The 18,106-nt window shown below is 37.5% G+C and overlaps 1 protein-coding gene across 6 annotated transcripts in view; it reads left to right on the top strand.

Moving 5' to 3' along the window:
- LRBA (LPS responsive beige-like anchor protein) overlaps positions 1-18,106 on the top strand; it is a 779,818-nt gene that overhangs the window by 90,694 nt on the left and 671,018 nt on the right. For all 6 annotated transcript variants that reach the window (XM_060655634.3, XM_060655639.3, XM_060655638.3 and 3 more), the window contains exons 3-5: positions 75-306; positions 520-620; positions 8,031-8,126. In XM_060655634.3, the coding sequence (XP_060511617.2) occupies positions 75-306; positions 520-620; positions 8,031-8,126 (429 nt within the window). The remainder of the gene's footprint in view (positions 1-74; positions 307-519; positions 621-8,030; positions 8,127-18,106) is intronic.

Below are 18,106 nucleotides of genomic sequence, written 5' to 3'. Positions count from 1 at the left end.
TAAAGCTTAGGAGTATGCTCTAGTTATATTGAAAAAGCACTAATGCTTTTAATTTTTTTCCCTCTTTTTGGAAGTTGGTAGGAGGGCAGTTTGATTTGGAAATGAATTTCATTATCCAAGAAGGTGAGAGTATCATCTGCATGGTGGACCTCCTAGAAAAATGTGACATTACTTGCCAAGCAGAAGTCTGGAGCATGTTTACAGCGATTCTGAAGAAAAGCATACGAAATCTTCAAGTCTGCACCGAAGTAGGCCTTGTTGAGAAAGTGCTTGGGAAAATTGAAAAAGTTGACAATATGATAGCAGGTATGATTTTTTCTGTAGCACAATGGATGTGAAGAAATAAAGTTTGACTCTTAAATACTATATTTTTCCTATTTAGTAATATTTAAGAAATGTATGAGCATCTAACTTGTGCCTAGAACTTCAGTGTTTAAACTCTTAAATAAGCACAGTATATTTCAATCCTTTAAGGAATATAAGTTGATTAATTGTTTTGTTGTTTTCTTTTGTTTCCAGATCTTTTAGTTGACATGTTGGGAGTGCTGGCTAGCTATAATTTGACGGTTCGAGAACTAAAGCTATTCTTCAGTAAACTTCAAGGAGATAAAGGACAATGGGTAAAAAAACCCTGAATACCCTTTGCTATTTGAAAGTTTCCCTCTCCTGAAATACATTAGTTGCTTTTAAGCAGCTGTTATTATTATACAGGGGTAAATGTCAAATTGAAAGGAAGAGATCAATCAAAATAGAATTTAGGTCTTTATAGCTACTTTTGCCATGACCCAACACAGGTGTATACTAAAGAGAACTGAATTTTCCAGGCAGGCTCAAACTTGGCCCTTCTTCAGATTGTTAGTCTTCAGATATACAATTAACATTTATTAGAGGAAAAGGGTTAGGATAGAGAAGGAAAAGTGTTGGGTAGTCTGCTTCTCTTTTTTATTGACACGAGTGGTTTAGCTGTAGCCCTTAAACTTGAATAATCCACTCATTGAACAAAAGGTCTGCAGTTAATTGGATCCACCTTCCATAGTTGCAATTTAATGGTCCTTTGTAATGAATGGCAGTAGTGGTCAACTTATTTTGAACTCCAGGTGCCTTAGCAAACTGTTTTTTCCTACCACTTGGTTACTTACCTCTTAGAGGAATACTGGTAAATATTTTCTTCATTTTTTGTTGGATTTCTGGGGTTATTTTAGTGCTCTTTAGAGATTATTGCCCACAGCAACTGATTGCTAATCTAGCTCTGTTGAAATCTATCTAAATTGGTGCTTTGCAATTGTACACTTTAGTTTATTGTGTTACAATGGTTAGACTCTAGCTTCTTTATATCAAGTTCTAGCTCTCTGTCTATCTTTAAGATTTCAGGACTGGGAGCACCTGGCTGGCTCAGTTGGTAGGACATGCTACCTTTGATCTCAGGGTCATGAGTTCAAGCCCCACATTGGGTGTGGTGCTTACTTAAAAAATAAAAAAGCTTTCATCATTGATTTCTTAGCAATTTTATTATGTTTCTTGGAGTGGCTTACCTTGTGTTTATTCTTTTTTGTTGTTGTTGTTAATTTAAGTCCAAGTTAGTTAGCATATAGTGCAACAGTGATTTCAGGGGTAGATTCCTTAATGCCCCTTATCCATTTAGCCCATCCTCCCTCTCACAACCCCTCCAGTAACCCTCTGTTTGTTCTCCATATTTAAGAGTCTCTTATGTTTTGTCTCCCTCCCTGTTTTTATATTATTTTTGCTTCCCTTCCCTTGTGTTCATCTGTTCTGTGTCTTAAAGTCTTCATATGAGTGAAGCCATATGATATTTGTCTTTCTCTAATTTTGCTTAGCATAATACTCTCTAGTTCCATCTACGTAGTTGCAAATGGCAAGATTTCATTCTTTCTTGAGTGCCAAGTGGTACTCCATTGTATATATACACCACATCTTCTTTCTCCATTCATCCATTCGATGGACGTTTGGGCTCTTTCCATACTTTGGCTATTGTTGATAGTGCTGCTATAAACATTGGGGTGTGTGTGTCCTTTCGAAACAGCACACCTGTATCCCTTGGATAAATACCTAGTAGTGCAGTTGCTGGGTCGTAGGGTAGTTCTATTTTTAATTTTTTGAGGAACCTCCATACTGTTTTCCAGAGTGGCCGTACCAGTTTGCATTCCTACCAGCAGTGCAAAAGAGATCCTCTTTCTCCACATCCTCGCCAACATCTGTTGTTGCCTGTTTTTTAATGTTAGCTATTCTGACAGGTGTGAGGTGGTATCTCATTGTGGTTTTGATTTGTATTTCCCTGATGATGAGTGATGTTGAGCATTTTTTCATGTGTCAGTTGGCCATCTGGATGTCTTCTTTGGAGAAGTGTCTACTCATGTCTTTTGCCCATTTCTTCACTGGATTATTTGTTTTTTGGGTGTTGAATTTGGTAAGTTCTTTATAGATTTTGGATACTAACCCTTTTATCTGATATGTTGTTTGCAAATATCTTCTCCCATTCTGTCGGTTGCCTTTTAGTTTTGCTGATGGTTTCCTTTGCTGTGCAGAAGCTTTTTATTTTGATGAGGTCCCAATAGTTCATTTTTGCTTTTGTTTCCCTTGCCTGTGGAGACGTGTTGAGTAAGAAGTTGCTGTGACCAAGCTCAAAGAGGTTTTTGCCTACTTTCTCCTCGAGGATTTTGATGGCTTCCTGTCTTGCATTTAGGTCTTTCATCCATTTTGAGTTTATTTTTGTGTATGGTGTAAGAAAGTGGTCCAGGTTCATTTTTCTGTATGTTGCTGTCCAGTTTTCCCAGCACCACTTGCTGAAGAGACTGTCTTTATTCCATTGGATTGGATAGTCTTTCCTGCTTTGTCAAAGATTAGTTGGCCATATGTTTGTAGGTCCATTTCTGGGTTCTCTGTTCTGTTCCATCTATCTGAGTATCTGTTCTTGTGCCGGTACCATACTGTCTTGATGATTACAGCTTTGTAATACAGCTTGAAGTTCGGGATTGTGATGCCTCCTGCTTTGGTTTTCTTTTTCAAGATTGCTTTGGCTATTCAGTGTCTTTTCTGGTTCCATACAAATGTTAGGATTGTTTGTTCTAGCTCTGTCAAGAATGTTCGTGTTATTTTGAAAGGCATTGCATTGAATATGTAGATTGCTTTGGGTAGTATCAACATTTTAACAATATTTGTTCTTCCTATCCAGGAGCATGGAATATTTTGCCTTTTTTTTTTTTTTTTTTGTCTTCTTCAATTTCTTTCATAAGCTTTCTGTAGTTTTCAGTGTATAGATTTTTCACCTCTTTGGTTAGATTGATTCCTAGGTATTTTATGGTTTTTGGTCCTTGTGTTTATTCTTATTACACTTGTGGTATTTGGACATTTATAATAGAATTTTCAGCAAATTTGGAAACATTTTGGTCATTATTTTTTTAAGTGTCATGTTTTTGTCCCTCCCTCCTCCTTCTGGGACTATAATTGCATGTATGTTAGCTCTCTTGATAGTGCCCAGTAGGTCACTGAGATCTGTTCACTTGTTTTTCAGCCTTTTCCCTTTGTGTTTCATTTTAGATTGCTTTTTATATTACTGTATTTTTAAAGTAACCGCTCTTTTGTTTCTCCTGCAGTGTGTTAATTCTATCCAGTAAAATTTTCAGAGTTCAGATATTTTTATTTCTAAAGATTCTGTTCAGTTCTTTTAATATCTTTTATTTTTCCTCATTATGTTCATGTTTTCCTTTAAATCCTTGGGACTATTGAGCATATTTATAATATAATAGTTGCTCTCATGTTATTTTCTACTAATTCTATCATCTTTATCATTTTCTAGATCAGTTTTTTACTCATGGATTTTGTGTCTGCTTATAGGTCATATTTTCCTGCTTCTAATGCTAGTGATTTTAGATCCAGTGATGTTAGATACACTGAATTATTCCTGGTTGAGTGCTAGATTTTGTCATATTCTTTTTCAGATTGTTAGACTGTTTTTGTAGACGGATAAATTATTTGTGGATCAACTTTACTCTTACAGACTAGTTTAAAAGTTTTGGGGCGCCTGGGTGGCGCAGTCGGTTAAGCGTCTGACTTCAGCCAGGTCACGATCTCGCGGTCTGTGAGTTCGAGCCCCGCGTCAGGCTCTGGGCTGATGGCTCGGAGCCTGGAGCCTGTTTCCGATTCTGTGTCTCCCTCTCTCTCTGCCCCTCCCCCGTTCATGCTCTGTCTCTCTCTGTCCCAAAAATAAATAAAAAACGTTGAAAAAAAAAAAAAAATTTAAAAAAAAAAAGTTTTGTTTTGGTCAGGTCTAGATTGTCTGTTATTCTAAGGCTAGTTTAGCTTCGTTATTCAGGCCTGATTCTTTTAGGGTCTCTCTGAATGACCCTACATCTGAGATACGGGGTAAGAGGTAGTGTAAGGCTCTGTGGTCATTCCACTGTACCTAGTAGGGTCTCAATTTCTGGCTGTATAGTAGCTGTAAAAATTCTTTGACTTATAGCTTTCAATCTCTTGGCCTCACCTTGTTCAGTTTTATGATAGGCATGGATAGTTTGGTATTAAGTCAAGGAGGATTAAGATCAGTGTAGATTTTGGAACTTCTTACCTGCATAGCTCTTTTCTCTGTAGTACTCTGCTTGAAGCTTTCTTCCTCCTCAGACTACCCCACACTGCAATTTCTGTCTCATTAAGTCAATGAGAACTTCACATTCTGTTTGGTTTCCCTTTTCCTGTGCAGTGGTATGGAAATTGCATCCTGGTAGAAAATCTGGTAATCTCATGGCTCATTTTGTTTCCTTTTCTCAAGTATCATTGTCTTGAGCTACTTCTTCCATGTCTAAAAACAGTTTCTGTTTCATACATTTTATCCAGTATTCTAGTTGCTTAGAGTGAGTTGATAAGTCTAGACCCTGGTACTGTGTCATGGCCAGAAGAGAAAGTACAGATCTTCTTTGACTTGGAGTGGGGCTCCATTTTGATAAACACATTGTAAGTTGAAAATGTTAAAAGGTGAAAATACATTTAATACACCTAACTTATCAAACATCATAGCTTAGTCTATCAGAACACTTATATTAGCCTACAGTTGGGCAAAATCATGTAACACAAAGCCTGTTTTGTGATACAGTGTTGAATATATCATGTAATTTATTGCATACTGAATTCAAAGTGCAAAACAGAAAGGTTGTGTGGGTACAGAATGGTTGTAAGTGTATCGGTTATTTATCCTTGTGACTTTGTGGCTGGCTGGGAGCTGTGACTTGTTGCCACTGCCCAGCATCCCGAGAGAGTATTGCACTGCATGTTGCATGTCACTGTCTGGGAAAAGATTAAAATTCAAAGTTCAAAGTACTATTTCTACTGAATGCATATAGCTTTCACACCATTGTGAAGAAAAAAATTCTAAGTTGGACCATCAGAAGTCAGGGACTGTATATATACTAGTTTCATTTTAGTTTTGATTTATATTCAGTGTCTTTATTCTGAATATATAATGAGTACATTTCTGTTGGTGAATATAGAAAACTCTGAGAAAATAGCAATGGATATGAATAAATGTGTATTTATAGAGATAGAAACCCAACAATCAAATAAACACAAAGTCAGTAATAATTAGAGATGTTCAAATTAAAACAACATTGGTATGTTACTTTATGTCTATTAGTGTTAAGGCTTATAAAGTTGGATAATAGCAAATATAACTGGGGGGATAGGGTTATTTTAAACTTGTGTTCTAGTGGTTGGAGTAAACTCATTTAGCCAAACTTGAGTAATCTAGCACTAATTAGTTGCATAAATTTATACTCAAACCCAGTGACTTAGTAATTTCCTCCTGAGTGGGTGTTGTATGAAATTCTCAGTTTCATAAGGAAAATACACTTGAGGATGTTCAATGTTCACATTGTTTTTGATGGCACTGAATTGTCACCATAGGGGTTTATTGTTATGATAGTAGATAGATTAAATGTATTGGATGCATAGAATAGATTATTATATGGCAGTTAGAATCAATGTAAAAGTTAATATGAATAGATGCAAGAAGCAGAAAACAGATTCATATATCTGACCAAAGATCCTTTAAATTATGAGGATCACACAAAAATACTTTTGAAGGAACACATAAAACGATTAAAGGTATTTACATAGTTGCTTATGTGATTGGGAGTAGAATGACAATAGGTTTAGGGCATAAAGGGAAAAATAATGAACTGTTAATAAAAGGATCAAGGCCTTGGGGTGCCTCCTTGGCTGATTTGGTGGAACATGCAACTCTTGGTCTTGGGTTGTGAGTTTGAGCACCACATTGGATGTAGAGATGACTTAAAAATAAAATCTTTAAGCCCCGCCCCGCAAAAGAAACCCCGAAACATAACAAAACCGAGCAAGGCCTTGCTCAGTCATTAACCATTCATAGAATGGTTAACACTATATATATTTTTATTTTTGACTGCAGCTGATTTTGGTTATTTCATTTTTATTGATTTAAAAAAATCAATATGATTGTATACTTTTATAATTGTGTGGTGTCGCTAATTGAAAATTTCTTGATCACTTAAGAATGAAGCTTTCCACTTAACATTTAGGTAAAAGATTGCTGGACTCTTCTCGATAGTCATGATAACTAAGAGCAGATACCAAATAAGATGAAAGCAAGCCAGTGATTTCACTTGTGGTTTGACCCTGTTTTGAACTTTTAATGAAGAATGTACTACACTTTATCCTATTTACTTGTAAACTGATTAAAATGATAATGTATATCTGATCTTTGCTTTTCCTTATAAATAAGCCTTTTTATTTTAGCTATTGGTTGTTTTGTGTATCAGAGGAGACTTGTGGGTCAAAGAGGCATTAAATAAATGTAGTGTTACAACTTTTTTACATGCTGTATAGTTAAGGTAATATTGGAAATATGATAGGGAGCTTGGATCCAGTTTCAGAGGTCAGGGAAGACTGCCATAAGGAAGTAACCATTAAGGTCAGCTCTAAAAGATGGAGAAGATTTATATTTAGTTAAGAGGGGAGGGAAGTAGGCTTAGTGAGAACATTTTAAGCTGAAGGAATAGTTTGTGTTCAGGCCCTGTTGTTAGGAAGAAGGCAGAGAGGGCTTTGTGGATGGAGTGCAGAGAGAGAGGAAGATAGAAATGCAAAATGAGGCTAGTGAGGTAGATAGAGTATCCTGAGGGCTATGTTAAGAGTTTTGACCTTTTAAAATATACAAAATAGACTTTTGTAAAGTCTATTTATTTATTTTGAGAGAGAAAGAGAGGGAGAGAGAACGCGAGCAGGAGAGAGGGAGGGAGAATCCCAAGCAGGCTCTGTTCTCACAGCATGGAGCCAGATGTAGGGCTCGAACTCACGACCTGAGATAGGACCTGAGCCCCAAAAAAGAGTTGGGCGCTTAAACACTGAGCCACCCAAGGTGCCCTAAAAGGGGGTTTTGGTCTTTATTTTAAAGACAATGAGAAGCTATAGGAGAGGTAGCATAATAGGTGAGAGTGTAGTGATTTAAAGTATGGGCTCTGAAGTCAGGCTGAGTTCTGATCCCAGCTTTGCTACTGGCTAGTTATGTTACCTTCGAAATGTTCCTCTGCCTCTGAGTCCTCCTCTATAAAATGGGATAATAATAGTACCACCCCTAGGATGGTTATAAGGTTAAAATATTTTTATTGTTTCTTTAAAAACAGTCTTCAACAGGGTAATATAGTAAGCATTATTTATTTGTTAAATTTAAAAAGTGTTTTAAAGAGAGATGGGTGATGGGTTGATGTAGTTTGTAATTTTAAAAGATAATTTTTGCTGTAGTGTGGAGAAGTTTCAAGTGTCGGGTGCTATTGGCACTTTTATCAAACACCTTATACCTTCCATCATATTATGAAAATGGCATAGAATACATTGTATATTTCTTTAAGATAGTGAAAATAACATTCTTTTTATATGCTTTTAGTTTAAAACATTTTTTGGTTATTCTTGAGTATATTAAAGTATGAGTATATGAAAAATAAGTTGTTTTATGGTGAATAATGCAGTTAATGAATTGTTGATTATTTTCATAGCCTCCACATGCTGGGAAGTTGCTGTCTGTGTTAAAGCATATGCCTCAGAAGTATGGTCCTGATGCCTTTTTCAACTTTCCAGGAAAGAGCGCTGCAGTAAGTAAATTTTAATGAGGATTATCACTTGGAATGCTTTCCTTGGTTTCCCGAAAGGATAGCTCTGTAAACACCCCTGATAGGTTTTGTGTTAGGCAGAAACTTCTTTGCACAACCTAAATTCCTTACAGCAGTTATTCGTGTTACTTTTTCCTGTTTTAGAAGTGAAGAAATACAGGCTCAAAGAAGTTAAGAAAGCTGCCCATTTACAGCTTGGGACAACAGTGGACTAAGAAGAACCCAGTTCTTTTAAACATAAGCCATGTTGTCTTCAGAATTTTCCTCTGAATTCTCAAATAGATATTTAGGTGTAACACTTTCACTTTCTATCTTACTGAACATGTTTCTTTAGCCTTGTATTTCCCCACTCCTGTTTCTTTTACACCTGGTGTATAGAATGACAATAACTCTTTGAAACTTTTTGGCAAGAGTTCCTAACTTGTGAGTTGCCAAATTTTATCAGTTTCAGCATTCTTTTTTTTGTTTAAGTTTATTTAATTATTTTGAGAGAGAGAGAGAGAGAGACGGAGAGAGAGAAAGAGAGAAAGCCAGAAAGCCCACGTGGGTGTGAGCAGGGGAGGGGTGGAGAGGGAGAATCCCAAGCAGGTTCCCTGCTGTCACCGTAGAGCCCCAGGCAGGGCTTGATCTCACCAACTGTGAAATCATGACCTGAGCTGAAAGCAAGAGTCAGATGCTTAACCGGTTTAGCCACCAAGGTGCCCCCAGTTTCAGCATTCTTATAAGCTGTTAATTAATCAGTTTATAAAGAAGACATTGCTGGTAATATCTGTAATGTTTCAAAGTTTTATAGGAGTGCATTATGTAATGTATATATGTTATATATAGAGCTTTTTAACGTCCTCCTATTACGTTGGTCTGCTTGTTATAAGCAAATTTTTCTTTGAAGATATTTCAGTCTGTTCTTACTGAGATTATCTTTTGTCACTTTTTACTTTGCTTTTGATAATATCTTTTTTTAATTTTTAATTTTTTAATTTTTTAATTTATATCCAAGTTAGTTAGCATATAGTGTTATAATGATTTCAGGAGTAGATTCCAGTGATTCAGCCCCTATGTATAAAACCCAGTATTCATCCCAACAAGTGTCCTCCCTAATGCCCCTTACCCATTTAGCCGATCCAACCAGCCATAACACCTCCAGCAACCCTCAGTTTGTTCTCTGTATTTAAGAGTCTCTTATGTTTTGTCCCCCTCCTTGTTTTTGTATTATTTTTGCTGCCCTTCCCTTACGTTCATCTGTTTTGTATCTTAAATTCCTCATATGAGTGAAATCATACGATACTGGTCTTTCTCTGGCTAATTTCACTTAGCATAATACCCTCTGGTTCCATCCATGTAGTTGCAAATGGCAAGATTTCATTCTTTTTGATTGCTGAGTAATACTCCATTTGTGTGTGTGTGTGTGTGTGTGTTTACACACCATGTCTTCTTTATCCATTCATCTGTTGACGGGCATTTGGGCTCTTTCCATACTTTGGCTATTGTCGATAGTGCTGCTATAAACATTGGGGTGCGTGTACCCCTTTGACACAGCACACCTGTATCCCTTGTAAATACTTAGTAGTGCAATTGCTGGGTTGCAGGGTAGTTCTATTTTTAACTTTTTGAGGAACCTCCATGCTGTTTTCCAGAGTGGCTGCACCAGTTTGCATTCCCACCACAGTGCAAGAGGGTTCCCCTTTCTCCATATCCTCGACAACTCCTGTTGTTTCCTGTGCTGTTAATTTTAGCCATTCCGACTGGTGTGAGGTGGTATCGTACTGTGGTTTTGATTTGTATTTCCCTGATAATGAGTGATGTTGAACATCTTTTCAATTGTCTGTTAGCCACATGTAAGTCTTCTTTGGAAAAATGTCTGTTCATGTCTTCTGTCCATTTCTTAACTGGATTATTTGTTTTTTGGGGGGTTTTGAGTTACATAAGCTGTTTACAGATTTTGGATACTAACTCTTTATCAGATCTGTCATTTGCAAATATCTTCTCCCATTCTATAGGCTGCCTTTAGTTTAGTGTGGAAGCTCTTTATCTTGATGAAGTCCCAGTAGTTCATTTTTGTTTCTGTTTCACTTGTCTTCCACTGACATGTGTAGCAACTTGCTAAAGTTGAGGTTAGAGATGTTTCTGCCTGTCTTCTTCTCTAGGATTTTCATGGTGTCCTGTCTCACATTTAGGCCTTTCAACCATTTTGAATTTCTTTTCCTGTATGGTCTGAGAAAGTGGTCCAGTTTCATTTTTCTGCATGTTGCTGTCTGGTTTTCCCAACACCATTTGTTGAAGAAATGGCCTTTTTTCAATTGGCTATTCTTTTCTGCTTTGCTGAAGATGAATTGACCATATAGTTGTGAGTCCATTTCTGGGTTTTGTATTCTGTTGCATTGATCTGTGTGTTAGTTTTTGTGCCGGTACCATGCTTTCTTTATGTCTACAGCTTTGTGATATAGATTGACCTCTGGAATCATGGTACTTTCAGCTTTGCTTTTCTTTTTCAGGATTACTTTGGTTATTTGGGATCTTTTGTGGTTCCATACAAATTTTAAGATTATTTATTTTAAGTCGATGAAAACTGCTGGTGGTATTTTGGTAGGGATTGCATTAAATGCGTAGATTGCTTTGGGTAGTATAGACATTGTAACAATGTTTGTCCTTCCAATCCATGAGCATGGAATGTTTTTCCATTTCTTTGTGTCCTCTTCAGTTTCCTACCTAAGAGTACAGATTTTCTACCCCTTTGGTTAGGTTTATTTCTAGGTGTCTTACTTTTTTTGGAGAAATTCTTCGATTTACTCTTCTGCTTTGTTGTTGGTGGATAGAAATGCAACAGATTTCTGTACTTTGATTTTATATCTTGTGACTTTGCTGAATTCATGTATTAGTGCTAGCAGTTTTTTGGTGGAGTCTTTCAAGTGTTCTACATAGAGTATCATGTCATCTGCAAGTAGTGAAAGTTTGAGTCTTTCCTTGCCGATTTCAATGCCTTTATTTCTTTTTGTTGTCTGATTGCTGAGGCTAAGACTTCCAGTATTATGTTAATTAGTAATGGTGAAAGTGGACATCCCTGGCTTGTTTTTGACTATAGAGAAAAAGCTCTCCGTTTTTGCCGATATTGAGGATATTAGCTGTGGGTCTTTCAAATATGGCCTTTATTATGTTGTGGTATGTTCCATCTATCCCTACTTTGTTGAGGGTTTTTATCAAGAATGGATGCTGTATTTTGTCAAATGCTTTTTCTGTATCTGCTTACAGGATCATACAGTTCTTATCCTTTCTTTTATTAAGTGCATATTGTATCTTAATACATAATGTACATGTACATGTACATACATACATGTTGTATCTTAATAAATATATTAAGAATTTATTAAGTGCATGTTATTAAGTGCATTAAGTATCACATTGATTGATTTGTGAGTATTGAACCAGCCCTGCAGCCCAGGAATAGATTATTCCCACTTGATCATGGTGATTAATTCTTTTAATGTACTGTTGGATTTGGTTTGCTACTATCTTGTTGAGAATTTTTGCATCAGTATTCATCAGGGATATTGGCCTGTAATTCTCTTTCATAGTGGGTTATTTGTCTGGTTTTGGAATCCAGGTAATGCTGGTCTTGTAGAAGGGCTTTGGAAGTTTTTCTTCCATTTCTGTTTTTTGGAACAACTTGAGAAGAATAGGTATTAACTCTTCTTTAAATGTGTATTAGAATACCCCTATGAAGCTATTTGGCCGTGGACTTTTGTTTGTTAGGAGATCTTAAACTACTGATTTGATTTCTTTGCTGGTTATAGGTATGTTCAAATTTTCTATTTCTTCCTGTTTCAAAGTTTTGGTAGTTTGTATGTTTCTAGGAATTTGTCCATTTCTTCTAGATTGCCTAGTTTTTGGCATATACTTTTTTTATAATCTTTTATGATTATTTGTATTTTTGTGGGGTTGTTGTGATCTCTCCTCTTTCATTTGTGGTTTTGTTTAGGTCCTTTCTCTTTTCTCATTGATGTCTGGCTAGAGCTTTATCAATTTTATTAATAATTTCAAAGAACCAGCTCTTAGTTTCGTTGATCTGTCCTACTGTTTTGTTTCTATATCCTTTATTTATGCTCTAGTCTTTATTTTCCTTCTTCTTCTGTCTAGGCTTTATTTGCTGTTCCTTTTCTAGCTCCTTTAGGTGTAAGGTTAGATTGTGTATTTAAGACTTTTCTTGCTCCTTGAGTTAAGCTTGTGTTACTATATACTTCCTTCTTAGGATTGCCTTTGCTGCATCCCGAAAGTTTTGGATTGTTGTGTTCTCATTTTCATTTGCTTCCATGTATTTTTAAAATTTCTTCTTTAATTTACTGGTAAACCTGTGCATTCTTTAGTAGGATGATCTTTAACTTCCATGTATTTGTGGTCTTTACAGATATTTTTCTTATGGTGACTTCAAGTTTCATAGCATTGTATGAAAATATGAATGGTATGGTCTCAGGCTGTTTGTACTTGTGGAGGGCTGATTTGTGACCCAGTATGTGATCTGTTCTGGGGAATGTTCCATGTGCACTTGAAAAGAATGTATTTTGTGCTGCTTTAGGATGGAATGTTCTGAATATATCCATTAAGTCCATCTGGTCCAGGTGTCATTCAAAGCCATTGTTTCCTTGTTGATTTTCTGCCTGGATGATCTGTCCATTGCTGTGGAAGGGTTTTAAAGTCCCCTACTATTATTGTATTGTCAATGTGTTCCTTTTTGTTTGGTATTAATTGATTAATATATTTTGGTGCCTTCATGTTGGGGGCATAAATGTTTACAACTATTAGATCTTTATGATGGATAGACCCCTTAATTATGATATAATGCCCTTCTTCATCTCTTATTTCAGTCTTTGTTTTAAAATCTAGTTTGTCTGATGTAAGCATGGTTACAATGGCTTTCTTTTGGCATCCAGTAAGGGCTTTTAGTCCCCTCGCTTTCAATCTGCAGATGTCTTTAGGTCTAAAATGAGTCTCTTGCAGGCAGTATATAGATGGATCTTGTTTGTTTTTGTTTTTTTTTTTTTTAAATTTTTAATGTTTATATATTTTTGAGAGAGAGAGAGAGAGAGAGACAGACAGACAGACATAGAGGGTGATTGGGGGAGGGGCACAGAAAGAGGGAGACACAGAATCCGAAGCAGGCTCCAGGCTCTGAGCTGTCAGCACAAAGCCCAATGCGGGGCTCGAACTCGTGAAGTATGAGATCATGACCTGAGCTGAAGTTGGATGCTTAGCTGACTGAGCCACCTAGGTGCCCCAAGGGTGTTTTTTTTTTTTTTTTTTTTTTAAATATCTGTTCTGTTACCCTGTGTCTTTTGATAGGAACACTAGGCCATTTACATTCAGAGTTATAAATGAAAGATACTCATTTAGTGCCATTGTGTTACCTGTAAAGTTGGTGTTTCTGGTGATGTTCTCTGTTCCTTTTTTAGCCTTTGTTGACTTTTTAAAAAGAAATTTTTTTTTTGGCCACTCAGAGAGTTCCCCTTTTTTTTCATGTTATTATTTTCTGTTTCTTTTCTTTTCTTTTCCTTTCTTTTCTTTTCTTTTCTTTTCTTTTCTTTTCTTTTCCTTTCTTTTTTTAAATTTGCATCCAAATTAGTTAGCATATAGTGCAACAATGATTTCAGGAATAGATTCCTTAATGACCCTTATCCATTTAGCCCATTCCCCCCTCCCACAACCCCTCCAGTAACCCTCTGTTTGTTCTCCATATTTATGAGTCTCTTCTGTTTTGTCCCCCTCCCTGTTTTTATATTATTTTTGCTTCCCTTCCTTTATGTTCATCTGTTTTGTCTTTTAAAGTCCTCACATGAGTGAAGTCATATGATATTTGTCTTTCTCTGACAAATTTCACTTAGTGTAATACCCTCCAGTTCCATCCAAGTAGTTGCAAATGGCAAGATTTCTTTCTTTTTGATTGCCAAGTAATACTCCATTGTATATATATACCACATCTTCTTTATCCATTCATCCATCGATGGACATTTGGGCTCTTTCTATACTTTGGCTATTGTTGATAGTGCTGCTATAAACATTGGGGTGCATGTGCCCCTTTGAAACAGCACACCTGTATCCCTTGGATAAATACCTAGTAGTGCAATTGCTGGGTCGTAAGGTAGTTCTATTTTTAATTTTTTGAGGAACCTCCATACTGTTTTCCAGAGTGGCTACACCAGCTTGCATTCCCAGAGAATCCCTTTTAATATTTCTTATAGGGCTGGTTTAGTGATCATGAACTTCTTTAGTTTTTGTTTGTCTGGGAAACTCTTTATCTCTCCTATTCTGAATGATAGCCTTGCCACATAAAGTGTTCTTGGCTGCCTATTTTTCCCATTTAGCACATTGAATATATCCTGCCATTCCTTTCTTGCCTGCTAAGTTTCTGTGGATAGATCTGCTGTAAATATGATCTGTCTTCCCTTGTCAGTTAAGGACTTTTTTTCTTTGTTGCTTTTAGAATTCTTTACTTGTTTGTGTATTTTGTGAAGTTGACTATGATATATCTTGGTGAGGTCAGGCTTTTGTTGAGTTTAATGTGAGTTTTCTGTGCTTCTTGGATTTTGATGTCTGTGTCCTTCCCCAGATTAGGCAAGTTTTCAACTATAATTTGCTAACATAAATCATCTGCCCTTATTCTGTCTTTTTTATCTTCTGGGACTCTTATGATATGAATGTTAGCACATTTTAAGAAGTCACTGAGTTTCCTGAGTCTACTTTTGTGAACCAGTACCTTTCTCTCCCTCTTCTTTTCAATGTCATTATTTTCCATAATTTTATATTCTGTATCACTGATTCGTTTTGCTGCTTTTGTTCATCCTCATTACTATGTCATTCATTTATGTTTGCATCTCAGTTATAGCATTTTTAATATTGGTCTGACTAGGTTTTAGGTGTTTTATCCCTGTAGTAGGGATTCACTAGTGTCTTCTATACGTTTTTCAAACCCAGCTAGTATTCTTGTAATTGTTGTTTTAATTTTTAGTTCAAACATCTCTCATATCTGTATTGATTAAATCCCTGGCTCTGATTTCTACTTGCTGTTCTTTCTTTTGGGGTGAATTACTTCCTCTTGTCACTTTGTCTAGAAAAAAAATTTAAGTGGATTCTAGGTGTGTTTTGGTCTGCTTGTTAAAAGAAGATCCTAAAAAATAGCAGTTAAGAAATATGTATGTGTATATGCATTTATATGTATAAATTAAAAAGAATTAAAGTATTAAAAATAAAAAAATACAAAGGAAATTAGATCCTCTTTCCCCTATCGCTGAAGCCTTGCAGCATTCTATGATCAGTAGACTTGTTTGTGCCAGGGCTTTGTGCTGGTCCTCTAGGGGAGGACCCTGTTGATCTGATTCTTAGGCCTACTTGCTCTAGTGGGGATGCATCTACATGGTGCAGGGTGGTGGGGGATGGTGGTGGCGGTGAGGAGTCAGGGCGGGGGGATAGGGGAGCTTGGTGTAGTGGCCGGTCTCCCACTGATGGTGCTGTTTAGGTCACTGAAGTGGGTCATCTGGTGGGCTCGTGGTGAAAATGGCTTTGCCTGCTGTCTCCTCTCTGGAATAGGGAGCTGTTATCTGCTGCTTCTCTGTAAGCCCTCGCAGAAGAGCAAACAGTCACCCCTCCTGTGACCCTGACTTCTGTCAGATCCCTGCCTTCACCCTGTGTAAGCTGTCCATCTGTCAGGCAGCACAGCCCTCCTGTATTATATTTCAGGCGAGGCTGTATTTCAAAACTCTAAACTTGAGAGATGCCCCACAGTGAGGCCTTGTGCTGAGTCTCTGGGGTAGGTCTTGCTGCACTGTGGCCTGTACTGGCTTGTCCCAGAAAAGGATTGTGGGATTGCTCAGTATGGTTTGGAGTTTATGGTAAATCACAGCAGAAAGCTGGCACCAAGTTTTTCTGCCCTCAGCCAGCATGTTTGTTCCTATGCTGGTGAATTGGACAGCTCAGTGGTGCCTTAGCCTACCTTTTGCCCCTGGAGCGGCTGTATTACCGCTACCAAATGAACTCCAAGGAGGCAAACTTTTTCCCTCTAAGCTCCCCAGGGGATCTTCAGATGATACTGCTTGCTGTTGGGCTTCTGTCCTCCTTCCTCACAGGAGCACAATGACCCTGACCCCTGAAACTTCAGACTCTGCACTCCACTATTTATAAAAAACTTGTAGTATTTAAACCCTCTTCTTCCCTGTTGTTAGTCTTGGGGAAGAGTTTTTCCTGTGCAGTCCCCTGTGTGTGTTTTCATTCTTTATTCACTCCTCCTTTCTCTCCCCCAACTCCTTCCACTCCATGCAGTCAGGGCTCCCTCCTCTCAGCATGCCTACAGCTCCTCTCTCCCCCAAATCACTCTGTGCGGTTCTTGTCCTCCACAAGGTGGTGGTTTTTTCTGCCTGTAGACATGCACCTTTGTTGTCTCAGTCCTCAGATCAATTTCTAGCCTGCTGAGTTTTAAAACTCCAGGCTTTAGGGATGTGGCGTGGGCAGCAGCCTGGGCTGGTCTTCTGGGGGAGTGTGTTGCCATGCTGGGAGTGAGACAAGCTTCACGGAGAAGAGCAGTTGTGCTACAGTGCTGTGGTGTGGGACTTGGTGTAAGCAATTTAGGCAGCCAATGTGGGGCTGAGGTGCTTTCTGCTTGTAGTTCTGTGTGTAAGCTGAGGGGCAGGAGAAGGAAATAGCGCCAGTCTGCTCCTTTGTCCCTGGAAAGGCATCTCCTGCATGCTCACCTCTCAGAGAAATGCTCCAGGAAGAGCGAGTAATCTCCCGCCAAGTGTGTCTCAGGTGCCCCTCAAATCTTACTTCTGTGCTGTCTGCACCCTTGGGTTGTTTGCCTGCCTTCTCTCTAGAATTAGGGCAGCACTCTAAGGACTCTATTACAGCCAAGCCTGCTAACCTTTAAAACTAGTTTTTAAACCCCACTGATTGCAAGAACTCATGAAAATCAGGCCCTCTCGTTTTCCCAGCCAGTGGGTTTGGGGAAGCGTTCTCTTTGTGCGTTCTGTTGTGTTCTCTTGGCTGTCTCTCGCCTTTTTCTAAGACCATGGCTCCTTCCTGTAGCACCCACCATTGGTTTCTCCCCGAAACTACATCTCCGCCCTTCCTATCTTCCCCCATGTGTCTTCTTTCTCCCTTTACATATGCCCCAGGTATCTTTTTGACTATAATCCTCCTAGTGGGGTCAAATAGTATCTCAATGTGGTTTTGATTTGCATTTCTTTAGTGACTAATAATGTAGAGCATCTTTTCATGTCTGTATTGGTTGTATGATATCTTCTTTGGAGACAGGTCTGGTCTATTCATATCTTTTGTCCATTTTTAAATTATTTGTCTTTTGTTGAATTGTAAGAGTTCTTTATTCTGAATACAAGTTGCTTATCAGATGTATGATTTGCACATATTTTCTTCCATTCTTTTGGCTTTTGTCTTAACTTTTTTGATCGTATCCTTTAAAGCACAAACTTTTAAAAATTTTAATGAAGTTCAGTTCATACATGTTTTCTTTTCTTGCTTGTGGTTTTTGTGGAATAATGAAGAAGGATTTGCCTAACCCAGGGTCATGAAAACTTACCTCTATTTTTTTCTTACAAGAGTTTTATAGTTTTAGCTTTTACATTGAGATCTATGATCTATTTGGGTTAATTTTTGTGTATGATATAGGAAAGTAATCAACTTCATGTTTTTGCTTTTGGATATCTAGTTATCTCAGCACATTTGTTGAAATAAACTGTGATTTCTTCATTGAATTGTCTTGACATTCTTCTTGAAAATCAGTTTAACACAAATATAGGGGTTTATTTCTGTGCTCTCAGTTTTAGTCCATTGATGTGTATTTCTGGTTTTACGTCAGTACCACACAGTCTTTTTTTTTTTTATTAAAAAAAATTTTTTTAGTGTTTATTTATCTTTGAGAAAGAGGGAGAGAGAGAGGGAGTAGAGGAGGGGCAGAAAGAGGCACACCA

Source organism: Panthera onca, chromosome B1, assembly GCF_046562875.1.
Source record: "Panthera onca isolate mPanOnc1 chromosome B1, mPanOnc1 haplotype 2, whole genome shotgun sequence".
Classification (NCBI taxonomy): domain Eukaryota; kingdom Metazoa; phylum Chordata; class Mammalia; order Carnivora; family Felidae; genus Panthera; species Panthera onca.
This window is presented reverse-complemented; position numbering and strand designations above follow the sequence as displayed.